The 17,793-nt window shown below is 44.1% G+C and overlaps 2 protein-coding genes across 2 annotated transcripts in view; both read right to left on the reverse strand.

Moving 5' to 3' along the window:
• The window catches only part of LOC120383847 (myosin heavy chain, skeletal muscle, adult-like), a 39,000-nt gene extending 22,313 nt beyond the window's left edge, over positions 1-16,687 (reverse strand). Inside the window, exons 1-19 of the mRNA XM_039502134.1 lie at positions 16,647-16,687; positions 16,371-16,422; positions 13,789-14,028; positions 13,560-13,703; positions 13,315-13,471; positions 12,461-12,488; positions 12,252-12,360; positions 12,063-12,155; positions 11,799-11,862; positions 11,605-11,703; positions 11,401-11,504; positions 11,183-11,321; positions 8,697-8,815; positions 8,448-8,597; positions 7,591-7,761; positions 3,836-4,142; positions 2,271-2,338; positions 854-941; positions 641-758 (exon numbers count right to left, since the gene is read on the reverse strand). Of these exons, the coding sequence (XP_039358068.1) occupies positions 641-758; positions 854-941; positions 2,271-2,338; positions 3,836-4,142; positions 7,591-7,761; positions 8,448-8,597; positions 8,697-8,815; positions 11,183-11,321; positions 11,401-11,504; positions 11,605-11,703; positions 11,799-11,862; positions 12,063-12,155; positions 12,252-12,360; positions 12,461-12,488; positions 13,315-13,471; positions 13,560-13,703; positions 13,789-13,992 (2,162 nt within the window). The 5' untranslated portion in view covers positions 13,993-14,028; positions 16,371-16,422; positions 16,647-16,687. The remainder of the gene's footprint in view (positions 1-640; positions 759-853; positions 942-2,270; positions 2,339-3,835; positions 4,143-7,590; positions 7,762-8,447; positions 8,598-8,696; positions 8,816-11,182; positions 11,322-11,400; positions 11,505-11,604; positions 11,704-11,798; positions 11,863-12,062; positions 12,156-12,251; positions 12,361-12,460; positions 12,489-13,314; positions 13,472-13,559; positions 13,704-13,788; positions 14,029-16,370; positions 16,423-16,646) is intronic.
• LOC120383845 (myosin-1B) overlaps positions 1-16,694 on the reverse strand; it is an 84,800-nt gene extending 68,106 nt beyond the window's left edge. The window contains exons 1-2 of the mRNA XM_039502131.1: positions 16,647-16,694; positions 16,371-16,422 (exon numbers count right to left, since the gene is read on the reverse strand). The gene's annotated coding sequence lies outside the window, so the exon portion shown is untranslated. The remainder of the gene's footprint in view (positions 1-16,370; positions 16,423-16,646) is intronic.
• Between the last annotated feature and the right edge of the window lie 1,099 nt (positions 16,695-17,793).

Below are 17,793 nucleotides of genomic sequence, written 5' to 3' on the forward strand. Positions count from 1 at the left end.
TATGACTGCTTGCAATGTATTTATATTAACTGTTCTCAATGCATAGATGAAATTGGTCTCCAGGGATGTCAGGCTGATATGTTTCTCCATCTCCAAGGGTAAAAGTCACATCCCCAAATAAAGAACCTTGTGTGTGGGGAGCTATGCAAGCATGTATGTGGAGATGAACAAATCTGAGAGAGGAAACAGTGCATCAGTGCAATCAAGCTAATATTGCTAATACAGCCCATGAGAATTAGTAGTAGCCATGTCCCACTGCACCTACACTATCCACAGCTGTGGCTCAGTGGGCCATAGAATTCTCGGCCACACTGGCCATGTCTCTGTCACTGCCTCCCAAGAAGCCCCTATTCTGAGGTCCCACAAACAGACCCATCATGAAATTCAGCTTTATGGTATTTAAAGGGCTACATAGTCACCTGGCATGGCCACTCCACTGCTCACCCAGCCTCTTTCCCTCCCCCCACATAAGAAAAGTGTGGCATTTTTGCTGCTTTTTGGACTACACCAGTTTGGTTCTAAATTTCTTCTATACACACAGCATGTGCTGGGCGCTGGAGTGACTATAATAGTTAAAGCAGTTAGAAAATGCAAGCTACTCAACACAGAGCGAATGGAACAGGGATTGGAGGAGTCTGACCTCTGTTTAAAGTCTGCGTAAATGACTCTGCTGGGGAATCCTTTCCTGCAAATTCTGATCCCTTCCAGCACGCCATTACACCTCAGCTGGTGTAGTACGAGTTCATGTTCCATGGCACCTTAACAAATCACAGCATGAATTAGTACCTTATTGTGCAGCCCAGAAGGAATGGCAGAAATCTCACTGAGGTCTCTGTACACTGGCACTTCTTACCGGGTGTCTTGGTTTCATTGGGAATGATGCATCGCACAAAGTGAGGATGAGTGCATCTCAGATTGCTCATCAGCTTGTTTAAATTCTCCTGTGAGACCATAAGCAAAGGTTTAGGTTAACAAGTGTTGCATCTGTATGCTCACCGATAGATGCAGTAAATCCATTGCCAATGTAGACAGACTAGCTTCCCAGCTGGGGTCATTCTAACCTAAGGTGCCCTCTTTCTTTGGATCTTGAACACGGTCATTAAAGTAAGATATAAAACTTTGAAAGTGGCACTACTTGAGCAAGCTGGAAGAGGCTACCAAGACAGGACCAGAAACTAATGGGAAATGGCCAAAAGGGCTGTTATGGAAACCAAAAGAGGAAATTTTCAAAGATGATTATCTGCAAACATCAGGCCATCATTCTGAACAAGGTGTTTCTTTCTGTTGATTATATTGGAAAATGCAGAGGGGATGAGAGAGGACGGGGGCAGATGCAGTGGCAGAAGAGGCTAACAAATGACACACTTCTGTGTTTTCAGGTGTTTGAAATGTAGGCAGTATGGGCCATTAACATCCCTGAAATCCAGAGCTGAGTGGAAGGCTGCACACGACCCTGTAACAATTTCCACAGAAAGCGAAGGAAGCAGGAAAGGAAATATTAAATCCTATAACAGCATCTCGGGGTGGGGTGGGGGGTCTCAAGACTAGTTTGGTTTGACATAATTGTTTCTGACATCTTCATCATGGGAGAGGAGACAAAAGGACAGACTCTGCTTCCCATTACACCTAGGTATATTCAGAGTAACTCTGCCATGGAATAGAAATGGAGTTACTATGAGACACCTCCTCAGATCTGACGCTGCTGCACTAGGCACAAATCAGGAGGGAGGCTGCATTGTTAGCTATAAAGGCTGCCCCAAGACACAGTTCTAAGCAATCCCTGGGCAATTCTAAGATGTGCCTACTGCCCATAACACCAAGAGCCTGTTCTGGCTTCCAGACCTTAGCTGGACCATGCCGCTTTTCCTCTGTCATATCCCCTGTGCCAGTTGCTAGAAAGCAGGTGGTCTTGGACCCACTGTGCTGGCCCTACTCCTTCTGCACATCCCCCCATGCTCGGCAGGCAGCCAGCCTAAGGTGGGCAGACAGACCCACTAATGCTAGTACATAGTGGGCACAGTAGAGGGCAAATTTAGCCCTATTGGTTTAATCCTGTGTAAAGGCCACAGTACTTTAGACATCATCCAAAGATGGGTGTCTTTCCACTGATTTCGATGGGCTTTGGACCAGGCCCTTTAAGAGCAACTGAAAGAGGCTTTTTGACTTAAAAAGTTCACAACTGAGACCACTAGGAAAATAGACTTTTTAGATGTAAAGGGAATTTCCAACCCACCATCACAGAGAACACAATAATGAACAATGTACTGCACCCTGAAAAGAGCAGAGACGGTCTGGAAAGAAGAACCCTTCTTCTTGCCTCCCTTCTTGCCTCCAGCCTCTGAATCACACACAAAAAGGACAAAATTAAAAGGACGCACTTTAAGGTTTGAACAGTTACTCTCACAGGCTGGTTCTGTTTCCCTGTAACAGCCAACCCTGTTAATAAACATTGGTCATGCTGAGAAAGGACTAATGGTTTCTGCTACAGCAGACAGCTCATTATTAGGGCTGTCGATTAATCCCAGTTAACTCACGCAATTAACAAAAAAATTAATCGCAATTAAAAAAATTAATCATGATTAATCACAGCATTAATCGCAGTGTTAAACAATAGAATACCAATTGAAAGTTATTAAATAGTTTGGATGTTTTTCTACATTTTCACATATACTGTATTCTGTGTTGTAATTGAAATCAGTGTATATTATTTTGATTACAAACATTTGCACTGTAAAAATGATAAAAAAAAGAAATAGTGTTTTTCAATTCGCCTCATATAAGTACAGTAGTGCAATCTCTTTGTCATGAAAGTGCAACTTACAAATGTAGATTTTTTTTGTTAGATAACTGCAGTCAGAAACAAAACAATGTAAAACTTCAGTGCCTACAAGTCCACTCAGTCCTACATCTTGTTCAGCAATCGCTAAGACAAACAAGTTTGTTTACATTTACAGGAGATAATGCTGCCCTCTTCTTATTTACAATGACACCAGAAAGTGAGAACAGGCATTTGCATGGCACTTTTGTAGCCGGCATTGCTACATGTCAGATATGCTAAATGATCATGCCCCTTCATGTCCTTTCATGCTTGGGCCACCATTCCAGAGGACATGTTTCCATGCTGATGATGCTCATTAAAAAAATAATGCACCAATTAAATTTGTGACTGAACTCCTTTGGGGGAGAACTGTATGTCCCCTGCTCTGTTTTACCCACATTCTGCCATATATTTCATGTTATAGCAGTCTCAGATGATGACACAGCACATGTTGTTCATTTTAAGAACACTTTCACTGCAAATTTGACAAAACGCAAAGCCGGTACTAATGTGAGATTTCTAAAGATAGCTGTTGCACTCAAAAATAAATATAAAGTGAGCACCGTACACTTTGTATTCTGTGTTGTAATTGAAACCAATGTATTTGAAAATTTAGAAAACATCAAAAAATATTTAAATAAATGGTATCCCATTATTGTTTAGCAGTGTGATTAATCATGCTATTAATTGCGATTAATTTTTTAATCATGCGATTAATCACTTTTAATTTTTTTAATTGCTTGACAGCCCTATTATCACACCCATTTGTAAGGGAGGTAGGAGTGGCTGTCTGGAGAAAGAGGATCTAGGGTGTGCAATGCACAGTCTTGACAATACTAAGGAGGAGGCTTGAGCTACACTTGATCTGATTTTTTATTTCCTTGTTAATAAGACCAAGCCACAGGCAGAAGGTGACTTTTCACTCTCTACAGTGTGCTGCTAGATTAGAACTGGTAGGGATTCTAGAGGAATCAGTTTATTGTGACTCAATTAAAATACTGATTTTACAGAAATTACCTGCATCTCCACCATATGTGGCAAAGAGCAAAGCCAGTGTTTTCATTGACGATTTCTGGTACAGCCCAATGACAGTTTCATTCAAGGGATCTTTATTCTTCTCGAGCCAGCCAGTGATGTTGTAGTCCACAGTGCCAGCATAGTGCACCAGGGCGAAGTGGGCCTCAGCCTTTCCTTTGGCAGGCTTGGGCTTCTGGAAGTTGTTGGACTTGCCAAGATGCTGGTCATAGAGCTTGTTTTTGAAAGAAGCATCAGTTGCCTTGGGGAACATGCACTCCTCTTCCAGGATGGAGAAAATACCCATTGGCTGAAAGAAACAGCAACAGATAAGAAAGGGGATAAGAGAAGAGAGCGAGATTACGTGAGGATTTTCTGGATGCAACAACATGACCATCTCTTGGTCTAGTTAAAAAGAGGATATTACTAGTGCTTTAGAGGACAGGGAATAGTGTTGATGTAATATACTTATATTTCTGTAAGGCATTTGGTTTCATACTCATCACATTCTGATTACAAAACTAGAAAGATATAAAATTAACATGGCACATGTTAAGTGGATTAAAAACTGGCTACGCCGATAAATCTCAAAATCTAAATGTACATGGAGAATCATCATTGAATGGGTGTGTTTCTAATGGGAACCCACAGGGATTAGTTCTTGGCCCAACACTATTTAACGTTTTTATCAATGACCTGAAAGAAACCATAAAATCATTACTGATAATGTTTGCAGATGACACAAAAATTGAGGAAATGGCATATAATGAAGATGACAGGTCACTGACACCGAGTGAGCTTGATCACTTGGTAAGCTGGGCTCAGGCAAACACTATGCATTTTAATATGGCTACATGTAAGTGTATCCATCTGGGAACAAAGAATGTGGGCCACACTTACAGGATGGAGGACTCTATCCCACGAAGCAGCGACTCTGAAAAAGATTTGGGAGCCATGGTGGATAATCAGCTGAACATGAGCTCCCAGTTCAATGCTGTGGCCAAAAGAGCTAATGCGACCCAGGGCTGCATAAACAGGGGAATCTTGAGCAGCAGTAGTAGAGAGGTTATTTTATTTCTGTATTTGGCAGAACTGCCCAGAGATTGCTTAGAATTGCTGCTGGAATACTGCACCTAGTTCTGGTGCCCACAATTCAAGAAGGATGTTGATAAACTGGAGAGGGTTCAGCGAAGAGCCATGAGAATGATTAAAGGATTAGAAAACCTGCCTTATAGTGATAGACTCAAGGAGGTCAATCTTCTTCACTTAACAATGAGAAGGTGAGGAGTAATGTGATTACAGTCTATAAGTATCCACGTGAGAAACAAATATTTAATAATGGGCTCTTCAGTCTAGCAAAGAAAGGTATAACACTATCAAATGGCTGGAATTTGAAGCTAGACAAATTCAGAGTGGAAATAAGGTGTAATTTTTTAAGAGTGAGGGTAATTAACCATTAGAATAATTTACCATGAGTTGTGGTGAATTCTCCAGCATGGATAATTTTTTAATCAAGATTGGATATTTCTCTAAACAATATGCTCTAGGACAGAGGCTCTCAAACTGTGGTCTGCGAGCTCCATTCAAGTGGTCTGTGGATAGTTCCCCTAAGGTGCGCACCTGGGCAGCTGCACAGGAAAGAATGAAGGGCTACCCACCTGATTAGTGGAGCCACGTGGGCTTGGCTCCACTAATAAGGTGCCTCAACCCTAGAGAAGACACACATATAAGGTGAGGTGGTGGCCTTGAGGGGAATAGGGGCTAGGTGGGAGGGGGGCAGTGGGGTTAGAAGAGGGGGTTGGGGAATTTGGGACATGCAGGGCTGCGGCAGCCGAAGAAGGAGGTGACTTTCCCCAGCTCCATGGCTGTGGCTGCCAGGGAGAGACGGCCCTCCTTCCCAGCATCAGCTCTGTGGCTGCTGTGGCAGGGGAGAGACCCCCCTCCTTCATTTGAAAAATGAACATTTTCTGAATAAATTATTCATCTGATTTTTTCAATCAACCCTAGATACATTAATGGCTCATGAAAATTAATGTTATTTATGCTAGAAGGGATGTGAAAAATAAAATAATTAAATTATGAATTAATTGGAATCACAGAGGCTTGGAGGGATAGATCTGACTGGAATATTGATACAGAGGGGTACAGCTTGTTCAGGAAGGACAGGCGGGAGGAAAAGGGAGAAGGTTCTGACAAGAATATATCCATTTGTTCTGAGTCCAGAAGTAGGTGGGAGTGAAGGAAGCAGGTGCCTGGGGCAGACAATACATTGGGGCGGCACTCCATCCATTGTTGGGGCGGCACATCCGGGTCTGCGGTGGTAATTCGGAGGTGGGTCCTTCAGTGCCTCGCTTCCTCTTCAGCGGCAGCCCAATTGCTCTGCTACAGTCTTCGGCGGCAATTTGGCGGCAAGTCCTTCACTCCTTCTCTTCCTCTTCAGCGGCACTTTGGTGGCAGCTCAATTGGTTTTTCTTTTTTTTACTTTTTTTTTTTCTTCACAGCTTCGGGCTGCAAAAAAACTGGAGCCGGCCATGCTAGGAATGTGCTGCGTACAACTTTTGGTTCCATAAAGTGGAGGAAGTAACCACGGGGACAGCCATTTTAGACTTGATTCTGGCCAACAGGGAAGAATTGGTAGCGAATCTGAAGGTGGAAGGCCATTTGAGTGACAGTGATCATGAGATGGCAGATTTCATGATTCTAAGGAAAGGAATGAGTGAGAGCAGCAGAATAAGGACAATGGACTTCAGCAAAGGAGACTTTAAGAGACTCAGAGAAATGGCAGGAGAGATCCCATAGGAAGAAAATCTAAGGGATAAAGGAGTTCAGGAGAGCTGGCCGTTTCTCAAGGAGACAATGTAAAGGCACAACTGTAAACTATCCCAATGCAAAGGAAAGACAGGAAAAATAGTAAGAGATTAATATGGTTCTTTAACGACCTGAAAATCAAAAGGAATCTTCCAAAATGTGGAAACATGGTCAAAATCCTCATCTTCACATCCAAAGAGGCCATAGAAATGAAAGATTGTCTATATTGGCCCAGCCTGATTTAACCTTATGTATATAAGGTATATGGTACCTAGCACAACAGGGTCCTAGTTAGTGACCTGGGAGCTCCTGCACTACAAATAATAATAATGATTAATAATGCATGTGCATTACAAATATTCAGCTTGTCAAAAATGGTTATAGTATCTGTGAAGAAAGACATCAAAATAATCAGTACATATTTCAGCATGAAAATTGAGTTCCCAGCAGGTGAGCTGTCCTATTGACAACAACATGCAGAAGCAGACCTTTCAACACATAAAATTGGCATAAAGTTCCTGCTATCTGTACAATAATCACATCAAGGCAGAAAAATTTACATCTTTTTCAGGAATTACTTCTGGTTTTCCTGAAAAGAATGATGTATTCCACTGACAAAAAGTAGATAAATTTAACTTCCAGGATACTATCTCTTTGAGTTGTGATAGTGGGGCTTTCTGGGTATGCTTTAAAATTAAATCTGTATCCAGGATTCTGAAAAGAATCCTGCTAAAGGTAAACGATGCCATCTTTCCACTTTTGGAAAGAAGGTGCAGGACTGTTGTCATAAAGCTGTGTGTGGTCTTCTTAATGTTTCAGACTAAAAAATTAAAACATTATGGGTCAAGATGTTTATAGCCCTGAGCATGGAAAACTCGTCTAAAATTCAATGCAACCCATAGTAATTAAAGAATTCTTGAATATATAAGGCATTTGAATTGAAAAGATACCTTCTCAATGAGCTCAATGCAGGCAGCCAGGTCCATCCCAAAGTCAATGAACTCCCATTCGATTCCCTCCTTCTTGTACTCCTCCTGCTCCAGCACAAACATGTGGTGGTTGAAAAACTGTTGCAGTTTCTCATTGGTGAAGTTGATGCACAGCTGTTCCAGGCTGTTGTACTACAAAAATGCAAATAAATTGATTACTTTCAATGTATATGTGAAAAAGCTAAAGTATGAAGAGCAATGCTACTATTGCTTAGCAAATCCTGGGAGACTTTCTGAATTCTTCTCCCTAGAGCCAGCCAGATGTTTTGGGAGTTCTATTCTCAGTTCTGCAGTATCAGACCCAGGCATGTCCAGGTATTTCTGTGCTCTGGGACCCAAGTCTACTCAGGCATTTCTCAACTCTTGGCCCTGATCTTTGACCAGGCATTTGGATCTGAGCCTGGCCAACTCCTTCTGAGCTCTCAACCCTCTGGCCTACTCAGACATTTCCCAACCCTCAGCCCCAAGCCTGCCTGGGAGTTAGCAAGCTGCCCTCCAGGTGCCATAAACACCTAAAAATTTGAGTTAGGTACACAATAATTTATTTTCTTTTAGGCACCACCTGTTAACAATTTGAAGGCACTTTCAATGCAGTTGTCATTTCTACATGTACCACACAAGTCTATCAAAAAATTGAGCCATTAGAGGGTCATGCTGCCTTAGTGGAAAATCAAGAGACACCTGTTTCTGCAGAAAAGTCAGGCTTTTACAGGAAATTATTTAAATAAAAAAATTTATAATGTTAAAAAAACCCTCAAAGTTCTCATAACCCCTGAGTGTCTCTTCCAGGAACTTGCTGTCAAATCCCTGCTCCTTACATCGAAGATCTCAAAGCCAGCAATGTCCAGGACACCAATGAAGTACTGTCTGGGCTGCTTGGTATCCAGCTGCTGGTTGATACGAACAACCATCCACAGGAACATCTTCTCATAGACCGCCTTTGCCAGAGCACCCACTGAATTGTGCACCTACAGCAGTGGGAGAAGGACTGGTGTTACCATACAAAGCAGAGGAAGAAACCTGGGTGTGTTAATGCAAACCAGGAGTTCTAGATCACCACTTGTTACCTGCTGCACGGTTTGACCTTTGGTCACATATTCATTCCCAACCTTGACTCGGGGGTAACACAAGGCTTTGAGCAGGTCAGCAGAGTTCAGATTCATCAGGTAGGCTGCTTTGTCAGCCACTAAACAGAGAGAGGAATGAAAGATAGGCTTTGATGTCATTTATAATTACTAGAAAAGAGCAATGAGATCTGTCTGTGTTTTACCAACTACCACCTCTATTAATAACTCCAGTAATTATGGAGTTTAGAGCTTCCTTGATTTCTTGATGTATTGTTTTGCATTTGACTGAGAGGGTCTGTACATCAAGTGATTGTAAGAATTTGTTTACAAATACTTCATAAGGGCCAAATAAAAACCATTTTTAAGGAGAAAGAAGCAGATGAACAGCCAGAATGGAAAGATGTCTTTGGAGTTCTTTCTTTGCCACTTTACTGTGCAGCTTGTCTAGGGATTCTGATTTCTGAATGATCAGAAGGAAACAGGCTAATGGCCAAACATTGGCTTGACCTAAACCTGTGCAGTTCCATTGACTTCAGCTCCCACAGTTCCTATGGCCTCCAGTGTTGGCTGAAATTACTTAAATGATTTTATTATTAATAACAGCATGTAATGCCATTATTGAATATATCATGACCAGGTCTATAATGGGTCATGTTTTCTTTAGTTCTGTTTGCATTTGTCCTTAGATCCTAATCCTCTCAAGAAAGTGAAGCGTTTTCACTCTGTAAAGAGCAGTTAGCTTTTGACAGAATGAACAACTGAGCTTGAAATAATGACTATTTATAGAACCACTCCTACATTCCCTTCCAGAGACATACATCCTAGAGCAGTGGTTTCCAAACTGAGGTTTGTGAACCCTGGGGGTTCGCACAGTGTTACAGGGTGTTCGCCAGAAAAATTTCCTTAATGGCGGCCAGAGGACCCCAGGCATGGGAGGCAGCAGGTGGGACCCAGTTCCAGAGGAGACAGCCCAAGCCCGGTGGAGTGCTGAGCAAGCAGCTGAGCCCTGGTCAGCGGAGGCACCGGCACCCCGAGCCCAACGCAGCACAGGGCCAGGCAGATGGGTCTGGCAGCCCAAGCCCCATGGAGCATGGGACCAGGCAGTTGGGGCCGGCAGCCCAAGCCCTGCAGATTGCGGAGCCGGCAGCCCAGCAGAGGTGGCTCTAGACATTCCAGCGCCCCAAGCACAGAGGCATGCCGCGGGGGGCGCTCTGCCGGTCGCCGGCCCCATGGCTCCGGTGGACCTCCCGCAGGCGTGCCTGCGGAGGGTCCGCTGGTCCCGTGGCTTCGGTGGACTTCCCGCAGGCGTGCCTGTGGAGGGTCCGCTGGTCCCGTGGCTCCACCGAAGCCGCGGGACCAGCGGACCCTCCGCAGGCACGTCTGCGGGAGGTCCACCGGAGCCCTGCCTGCCGCCCTCCCGGAGACCGGCAGAGCGCCCCCTGCGGCATGCCGCCCCAAGCACATGCTTGGCATGCTGGGGCCTGGAGCCGCCCCTGCAGCCCAGACCCCAGCGCAGGGCCTGCAACCTGAGCCCTGTGGCAGGCAGGGAGGCAGCTGGAACCCCAGGTGCACAGGTGGCAGGAAGTTAGGTGGCATGAGGGGCAGAGTGAGCGGGAGGCCCCGCTGTACGTGAGGGGTGGTCCAAGCTAATTTGTCCCTCATGGGGCACTCCCCTAGGGATGGCCCTGGTGGGGGAAGAAAAGGTGTTTGCACACCAAACCAGCCAACAAAAACCAGAGCAGGCAACAGCCAACCCAGACCTCCCCAACTGCAACTTGAGAGCATTGCTCCTTGTCCTGTCATCTGCCACCACTGAGAACAACCTAGTTCCATCCTCTTTGGAACCCCGCTTCAGGAAATTGAAGGCTGCTATCAAATCCCCCTTCACTAAGTGAGGGACTAGGTGCCAGGCCATGTAAAATTAGGCCCTTTGCTTCTCTGTTTCTTCATCACTGTTGGCGGAGACTTTGGAAGGATTCTTCACTGCATTACTTTAGCTTTACACCAGGGCAACACCACTGACATTAGTGGACTTACATCAATGTCAAACTGATGACGGAGTGGCAAATCAGTGTCTAATATAGCAGCAGACATAGGGACAGATTCACTAGCAAACTCTGGCCCTTATGTGCGTTCCAGTGATGCAAAGCAGGTCGGAACTCAACTGAATTATGTGCTTAAGCCAAATTAATGTTAAATATATGGAGATATACACCCTATCCCACAGATCTGGAAGGGACCCCCAAAAGGTCATCAAATCCAGCCCCCTGCTTTCACTATCAGTACCAAGTATTCATTTTTGCCCCAGATCCCTAAGTGGCCCTCTCAAAGATTGAGCTCACAACCTTGGATTTAGTAGGCCAATGCTCAAACCACTGAGCTATCCTCCATTTGCAATGCTAGAGTTGCATGAAACATCCAGAACATATCTGTTAATCTGGCCTTGAGTTATTGCTTGAGAGTTTAGATACAGATTTTGCCAATACCTTCTGTGCCATCTGGCTCTGCCTGCTCTTCACGCTGCTTCTGCTTGAATTTCAGGTTCCCATAATGCATGACTGCCCCTGTCAGCTTGTAAATGGCTGTTTTTTCCTCAGCACTGAAACCCAATATGTCAATGGCGCTCTGTCAAAAGAATCAGTAATATAAATAACTTCTCTAGTAAAGTTAACACTCCACACAATAATTCTCATGTGTTACTTACATCTGTGGCAATCAGCTCTTCCTGGTCATCGATGCTGGCTACAGTGATCTCACCTTGACTCACAAACGGGAAGTCATATGGGTTGGTGGTAATCAGGAGCATCTCTGAAAACAAGCATAGGATATATATGGGTATAATTTAATTGACCATGTTCCTGAGTTCATCAGTGACCAGTTCCACCAAAAGAGTTAAAACGTTTCTTACCAATTAGTTCTGGCTTTTTGTTGGACGTGATCTGATAAAATATGTGGTAGCTTCTTTCCGCCTTGAGCTGAAAAGTGACTCTAGATTTCTCTAGCAGATCTTGCAAGGCAGGTAAAGTACAATTAGTAACAAGAAAACACAATGAGAAAGAAAGAGAGACAGAGAATTGTGACCCATAAAGGGAGGTCCCTTACATGTTTCAATGTCAGCAGAAGCCAGTTTCCCTGTGGTACCAAAGTGGATTCTGATGAATTTACCCTTTAAAGGAAAAAAGTCATTTCATTTAAAACCCTCACAGGCAGACTCCAAAAGTGAGATTTGCAAAGCTGCCCTGGGGGTCCCTTCAGCAGGTTTGAATCTCAGCCAAGATTTATATTATCACAGTCTAATGATGGGAACATATGTGGCCCATCATTGCACTTGTGACTAGGAGCAATTTTGTCAAAAGAAAAACTTACAAAACGAGAGGAGTTGTCATTCCTCACGGTCTTGGCATTACCAAAGGCCTCCAGCAGGGGGTTGGCGCTGATGATTTGATCTTCAAGGGTCCCCTACAAAGGAATAATTATTGTCAAATTGAGATTGTTTTAAACCACGTTGCAGTTTCAGAATGGAACATTTAATCCCATCCCTAGTGACCAACTCACATGCATTTTGCCTGGCTCTTCCTTCTTCTTCTCCCCAGAAACTGCAATTGTTGCAAAGTACTGGATGACACGCTTGGTGTTCACAGTCTTTCCAGCACCGGATTCTCCACTGCAAATCAAACAGAGAAGCAGAGAACACATAACCAAAGAGTTTCTTCCTGCAGCGCACAGCAAAGCCAACAAAAACCGGAGCAGGGAAATATACATACGTGATGAGGATCGACTGATTCTCCCGATCTGTGAAAGAGACAGAACCAAAGAGACTTTTGAAAGAGTTACTGAGTAACACTGAACTCACTGAAAACGGAGTGAAACAAATAAGTGCTGGGATTTGCAAAGGGGCCTCAGGACATCAGGCAACAAACTCAAAGTCCATAGGAATTGGGCATCCAACTCCCTTAGGCCTCTTTGAAAATCCTGGCCATAATAAATAATAACTATACGCTCAAGCAGCTCAATAGAGCCACCCCAGGATACTTATACCCACTTCCCTTTCACAGAATTCCCTCTTGCAGAAATCTGATGAAGCTACTTATCTCTCTGGACAGCAAAGGGTTATACAGAATAATGACTTGATCCTCAGTTTATAACCATCTGCATAACATCAGTGCAAGAAGAGTGCAAAGTGTGTGCGAATTACTGTGCAAGGTGTAGGGGAGTGGAGAATTATGATGCACCACTTTGCACAAGTGTAAATGACACATAAGATGCAAAGTCAGGAAGAATCAGGCTTCCTGAGAACAGAGCGTCATGATTTTTGACAGTTCTTCTTTGGGCCCAGCTAGAGCCAGAATGTGCAGAAGCAGATATGGACATTCTGTACTTTTTCCATTAACCACATGCTTGTGAACTTCCAAAAAGGTTTGCTTTGGGTTCCTCGAGAGCTGGGCTAATGTTTGGGTCAGGTTCAGTTTGTTTTTGAACAAATTCATGTTTCCACATTGCTAGTTCTGAATGTGTTTTGGTGTCGTTAGCTGCATGTCATATTTCCCGGAAAGAAGATTGTGATTCCTCATAATAAATTTTCATTCTGTAATCGCTTTTCAGGAGTTGAGCTACTCACCAGTTAACATGAACTGATAGGCATTGTCAGAGATGGAGAAGATGTGAGGAGGGGCCTCTTGACGCTTTTTGCCCCTGTAGGCAGTCACAACTTCTGGGTTGTACACAGGCAGCCACTTGTAGGGGTTGACAGTGACACAGAAGAGACCCGAGTAGGTCTGAAAGAAAGGGAGATAGCCTGGTTGGCTTCCACAGTGATTTAGCTGTTAGTTTGGAAATCCAGGAAAGACTTCGTCCTTTACTTACATAGATCATCCAGGCTGCGTAACGCTCTTTGAGGTTATACAGGACGCCAGGTTCATGGAGATGGGTCATCATCGCCATGTCCTCAATTTTATCATATTTGGGAGGGTTCATGGAGAAGACTTGATCGTCCTTAACAGTCAAAGTCTGGAAGGAAAGAAGAGACCCATTTCTATCAGCTAAGAACAGAGGAGGAACAAAATGCTGTTCCTTACTCCGTGTTTTTACTCACTTCTCCTTTTTCAGTCTTGACTGTGACCTTCCCACCTTCCCTGCTCTGGATTACGCTTTTCACAAAGGATTCCTTGGGATGCACCACAAATACCGATGTCTTAGCATCAAAAGGCTTGTTCTGGTCCTCAATTCTCTCCTTCTCTGTCTTTCGGAGGAAAGGAGCTGCCACCCCAAAGACGGCCATCTCAGCATCCGACGACATGGCTGCAGTTTATCTAGGACAGCTCAGCAGTGAGCTCTGATGGGGAGAAAATATGTTACATTTTTGACTCAGGACCTGGAATGAAAGAAACCCCAGAGCTGGGTGAGAGGCTCTCTAACTCACTTTAGACCCAGAAACTTATATGGGGTTTCACTTTACCACACTTTTCATTCCCACCCCTTTTTCATCTTGCCTGTTTAGATCTCTATAATTAGGGGCCATGCACTTATATGGGGATGAACTCCATTGTCCACTGCATTTGTTGATAGGAATAGCATAAGCAGATCCCTACATGAGGGGACCAGGAAGAGCCAAAAACATATTAGGAATTATGAAAGCCCTCTTACATCCTCTCTTCTGGCTACATTTTAGACTGTGTCATGTGCTTACAATGGAAGGGCACTGAGGGAAAGGGAACAGGAGGGTGGATATTGGAAAAGGTGCAAAAGGGAGGCTACTACTGTCAGTGCTTTTGATAAAGAATTTTCCGGCATTAGAGAATAAAGCACTGGGATCTCATGTAATTTAAGCTCTGTCTGTCTGTCTGTCTCTCCCACTCCAGTTAACCAAATATTATCAATATGCCTTTATTTGCCATTACTCCTTTTACAGTCTCCTTACTTAACTATATAAGATCTATCTGGTTCATTAGTGGCACTGTCAGACCAGTGGTATAGCCAGGTGGAGTGAACTTGGGGAGAGAGGGAGGGAAAAAGGCAGCACCCACTGCGGCACTTGTATTCACCTGGTGGCGCTCCGGATCTTCAGTGGGCACTTCGGTGGCAGGTCCCTCACTCGCTCCAGGTCTTCAGCGACACTGAAGGACCCACTGCTGAAGTGCCGCCGAAGACCCAGAATGCCTCCCGGTGAGTACAAGCCCTGCAGCAGTATGTCCGCCCCCCCCCCCCCGCATTCAGAGTAAAAGTTAAAAAGGTGCCAAAAAATTATAAAGGCACCACTTGTGCTCAGTGGGGGAGCGGCCATTCCCCCTGCTCCCCCCCTAGCTAAGCTACTGGGTCAGACTGGTCAAGGAGTCAGTGTGACAGGGCCACCAGCTGCCTTAAACACTGCCTGAAACCTTCTTCTGAGGGCATTTTCACAGATAGCATCTCAGGGCTTGGCTATGCTTGCAAGTTAGTGTGCAATAAAGCACATTAGCTCACTACCCATCCACACTGGCAAGGCATGTAGAGCGCTCTGATTCCGCACCTACAGCACTGCTGGTACTCCACCTCAGCGAGTGGAATAACGTTTGCTGCATCTCCACTGGAGCGCCGCGGCGCCAGTGTGAACGGGGTGTTGTATTACTGCACTCTGATTGGCTCCAGAAACATCCCATAATCCCCTTAAGTCAAGTGGCCACTCTTGTCATTGTTTTTGAATTGCTGCAGGAATGCAGATATGCCCTTTCAAAGCTCTGTTTCTGACAGCCGGCATGCTTGTCTGCCCAGAGACAAAACAACCATTAGTGTGTAATGCTGTGTGTGAGAGAGAGAGGTGGCAGGGGAAGGGGATCTGCTGCTGTCTGAACTTACAAGACAGCATGCTGACATGCTCTCAGCTCCCTAAAAACCCACTCTCTCTCCCCCCACATATACACAACATACTCCCTGTCACACCCCACCCGACCCCATTTGAAAAGCATGTTGCTGTCACTTGCATGCTGGGATAGCTGTCCATAATGCACCGCTTCCAATGCCACTGCAAGAGCTGCAAATGTGGCCACGCCACTGTGCTTGAAGCTGTCAGTGTGGACAGACTGCAGCGCTTTCCCTACTGCGCTCTCTGAAGGCTGGTTTAACTCAAACCACTCTACATCTGCAAGTGTAGCCATGCCCTAAGTGCCACACACTAAGCTACTCTGCGCAATAAGAGATGAAAACTTGATTAGCAGTTACCAGAGAAATGTGTGTCTCTTTCAGATGGGGCACAATTATTGTCAGTGATGTTTGGGGTGTGGGGGAAAAGCAAATTCTGGATACATGCTCATTAAAAGAATAGATTTTTTCTATGGACAAGTAATTAGATTCTGTCCCCTAGTGGGTCTCCTCTGTTGGGCCACTCTGTCCTGGTTTATTAGGGACCTATGAGCTGGAGTGTCGGAGTGCTCTGTGTACAATTGCGTTGTGACGTGTGTATTCAGGAGAGGTATCTGAGAGAGGGCACTGGCCGGTCCAGCATTAGTGGTGAGTGACTTCAAGTCCAGCCACTTTGGAGACCTGCCTGTCATGGGCAACAAAGCCCAGGAACAATATACAGTGCATTTACACAATGGGCATAGATATTAGGGGATACAATGTCTGCTTATTGAGCTAGATAGAAATCCCACCCTAGAGGGTACTCACCATCCCCTGGGAATTAGTAAATCAGGATCTTACCTCTTTTGTGATACCAGATGGATAGTATGCAGGCTGGAAACTGGTCAATATTCTAAAATAGAAATAGAAATTCCTTTCTTATTGCTGCATGAAACTCCAGTGATAAACTGGAGATTGAAAATGTATAGATGACTCAAAAATTGATTTAAAAGCCTTGATGAAAGAGCCAATCCCTCCTGGAAAAGAGTGCTAGCAGCAGCAGGAATGCAGTGGGATGTGTGGAATGCAGGGGGTACTTTCTCCTCTCTGCAAGCTCAGATCTCCCCATACACTTACCTTGAAGCTTTCTGTGCAAGGACAAGGCAGATTCATCCTAGGGGCACTTTTATAGGGTCTTATCTGCACATGTAGCAGCCTCCTCCTCTTTCTTAGGTCAAGACATTTTTGGCAAAGTATTGTTTGGCAAACTTGACTCAGAGCATGATTGTCATTCATATAAGACATGGATATATATAGAAATATTTGTTGTCTTACCAGCTATGTGAATAAATCTCCTATAAATATTATGACTGGGAATTTGAAGAGGAAGTGCTCTGTAGTAGTTAGAGCAGGGCACTGTTGGGACTGCTGGCTTCTAGTTCTGTCTGGGCCACTGACTTACTATGTGACACTTAAGATTTCTGTATCATAGAGCTCAGTAGAGATTAAATGGTTTATTATTAATTATTATAATAATAAAGACTTTTGGCAACTGTGGTCTGGAAAATCCTGCAATAAAGCAAAGAGCGAGAGATTTAGAACAGTCCTGATCCCAGAAATGAAAACAGTATATCTACACTTTGAGCTGGAGCTACAAATTCCATTCCAGCTTGAGGCAATATACCCACACTAGCTCGGCTAGTGCACTAATCAGAGCAGTGGTTAGCTGTAGCTGTGGCGGCCAAGCAGCAGGAAGAGCTAGCCACCCAAGTACATGTCTGGTGTCGCAAACAGATTTTTAAATAATAATAATAAGAAGAATGTTTTGTGTAGATTTTGAGCTTTATAAACATTTTTTAATTTTTCAAAATACAATTTAAGAAAAATATGAAACAACAAATTTGAACCTTTTGTTTAGAAAATATCAAATCGAAACATTTCTGATTTTTAAGGGTTTCTTTTGACCAAAACAATTCAGCAAAATCTGCATGAATTCACAAAATGTTTGGTATCAAAGAAGCTGCATTTTTGTTCCAAAAAACACCCTTTTGGGTAGAAACATTTTGCCCAGCTGTATTTGGGAGCCACTTGCAAACACATTGAAGGGTGACGGTAACTTTATTTTTAATTCCACATATTGTGCCTCACTTTTTAGGTGTCAGTCTGTGTAGTGGGTTGCATTGCAGAGACCAGCCATGGAACAGTATCACATCCCATGTGCTCATATTACCCAATAAAGGGGATGACATATAATTAACTCATCAGTCATGGGTAATCTCTTCTC

This window comes from Mauremys reevesii, linkage group 15 (genome assembly GCF_016161935.1).
Source record: "Mauremys reevesii isolate NIE-2019 linkage group 15, ASM1616193v1, whole genome shotgun sequence".
Taxonomy (NCBI): domain Eukaryota; kingdom Metazoa; phylum Chordata; order Testudines; family Geoemydidae; genus Mauremys; species Mauremys reevesii.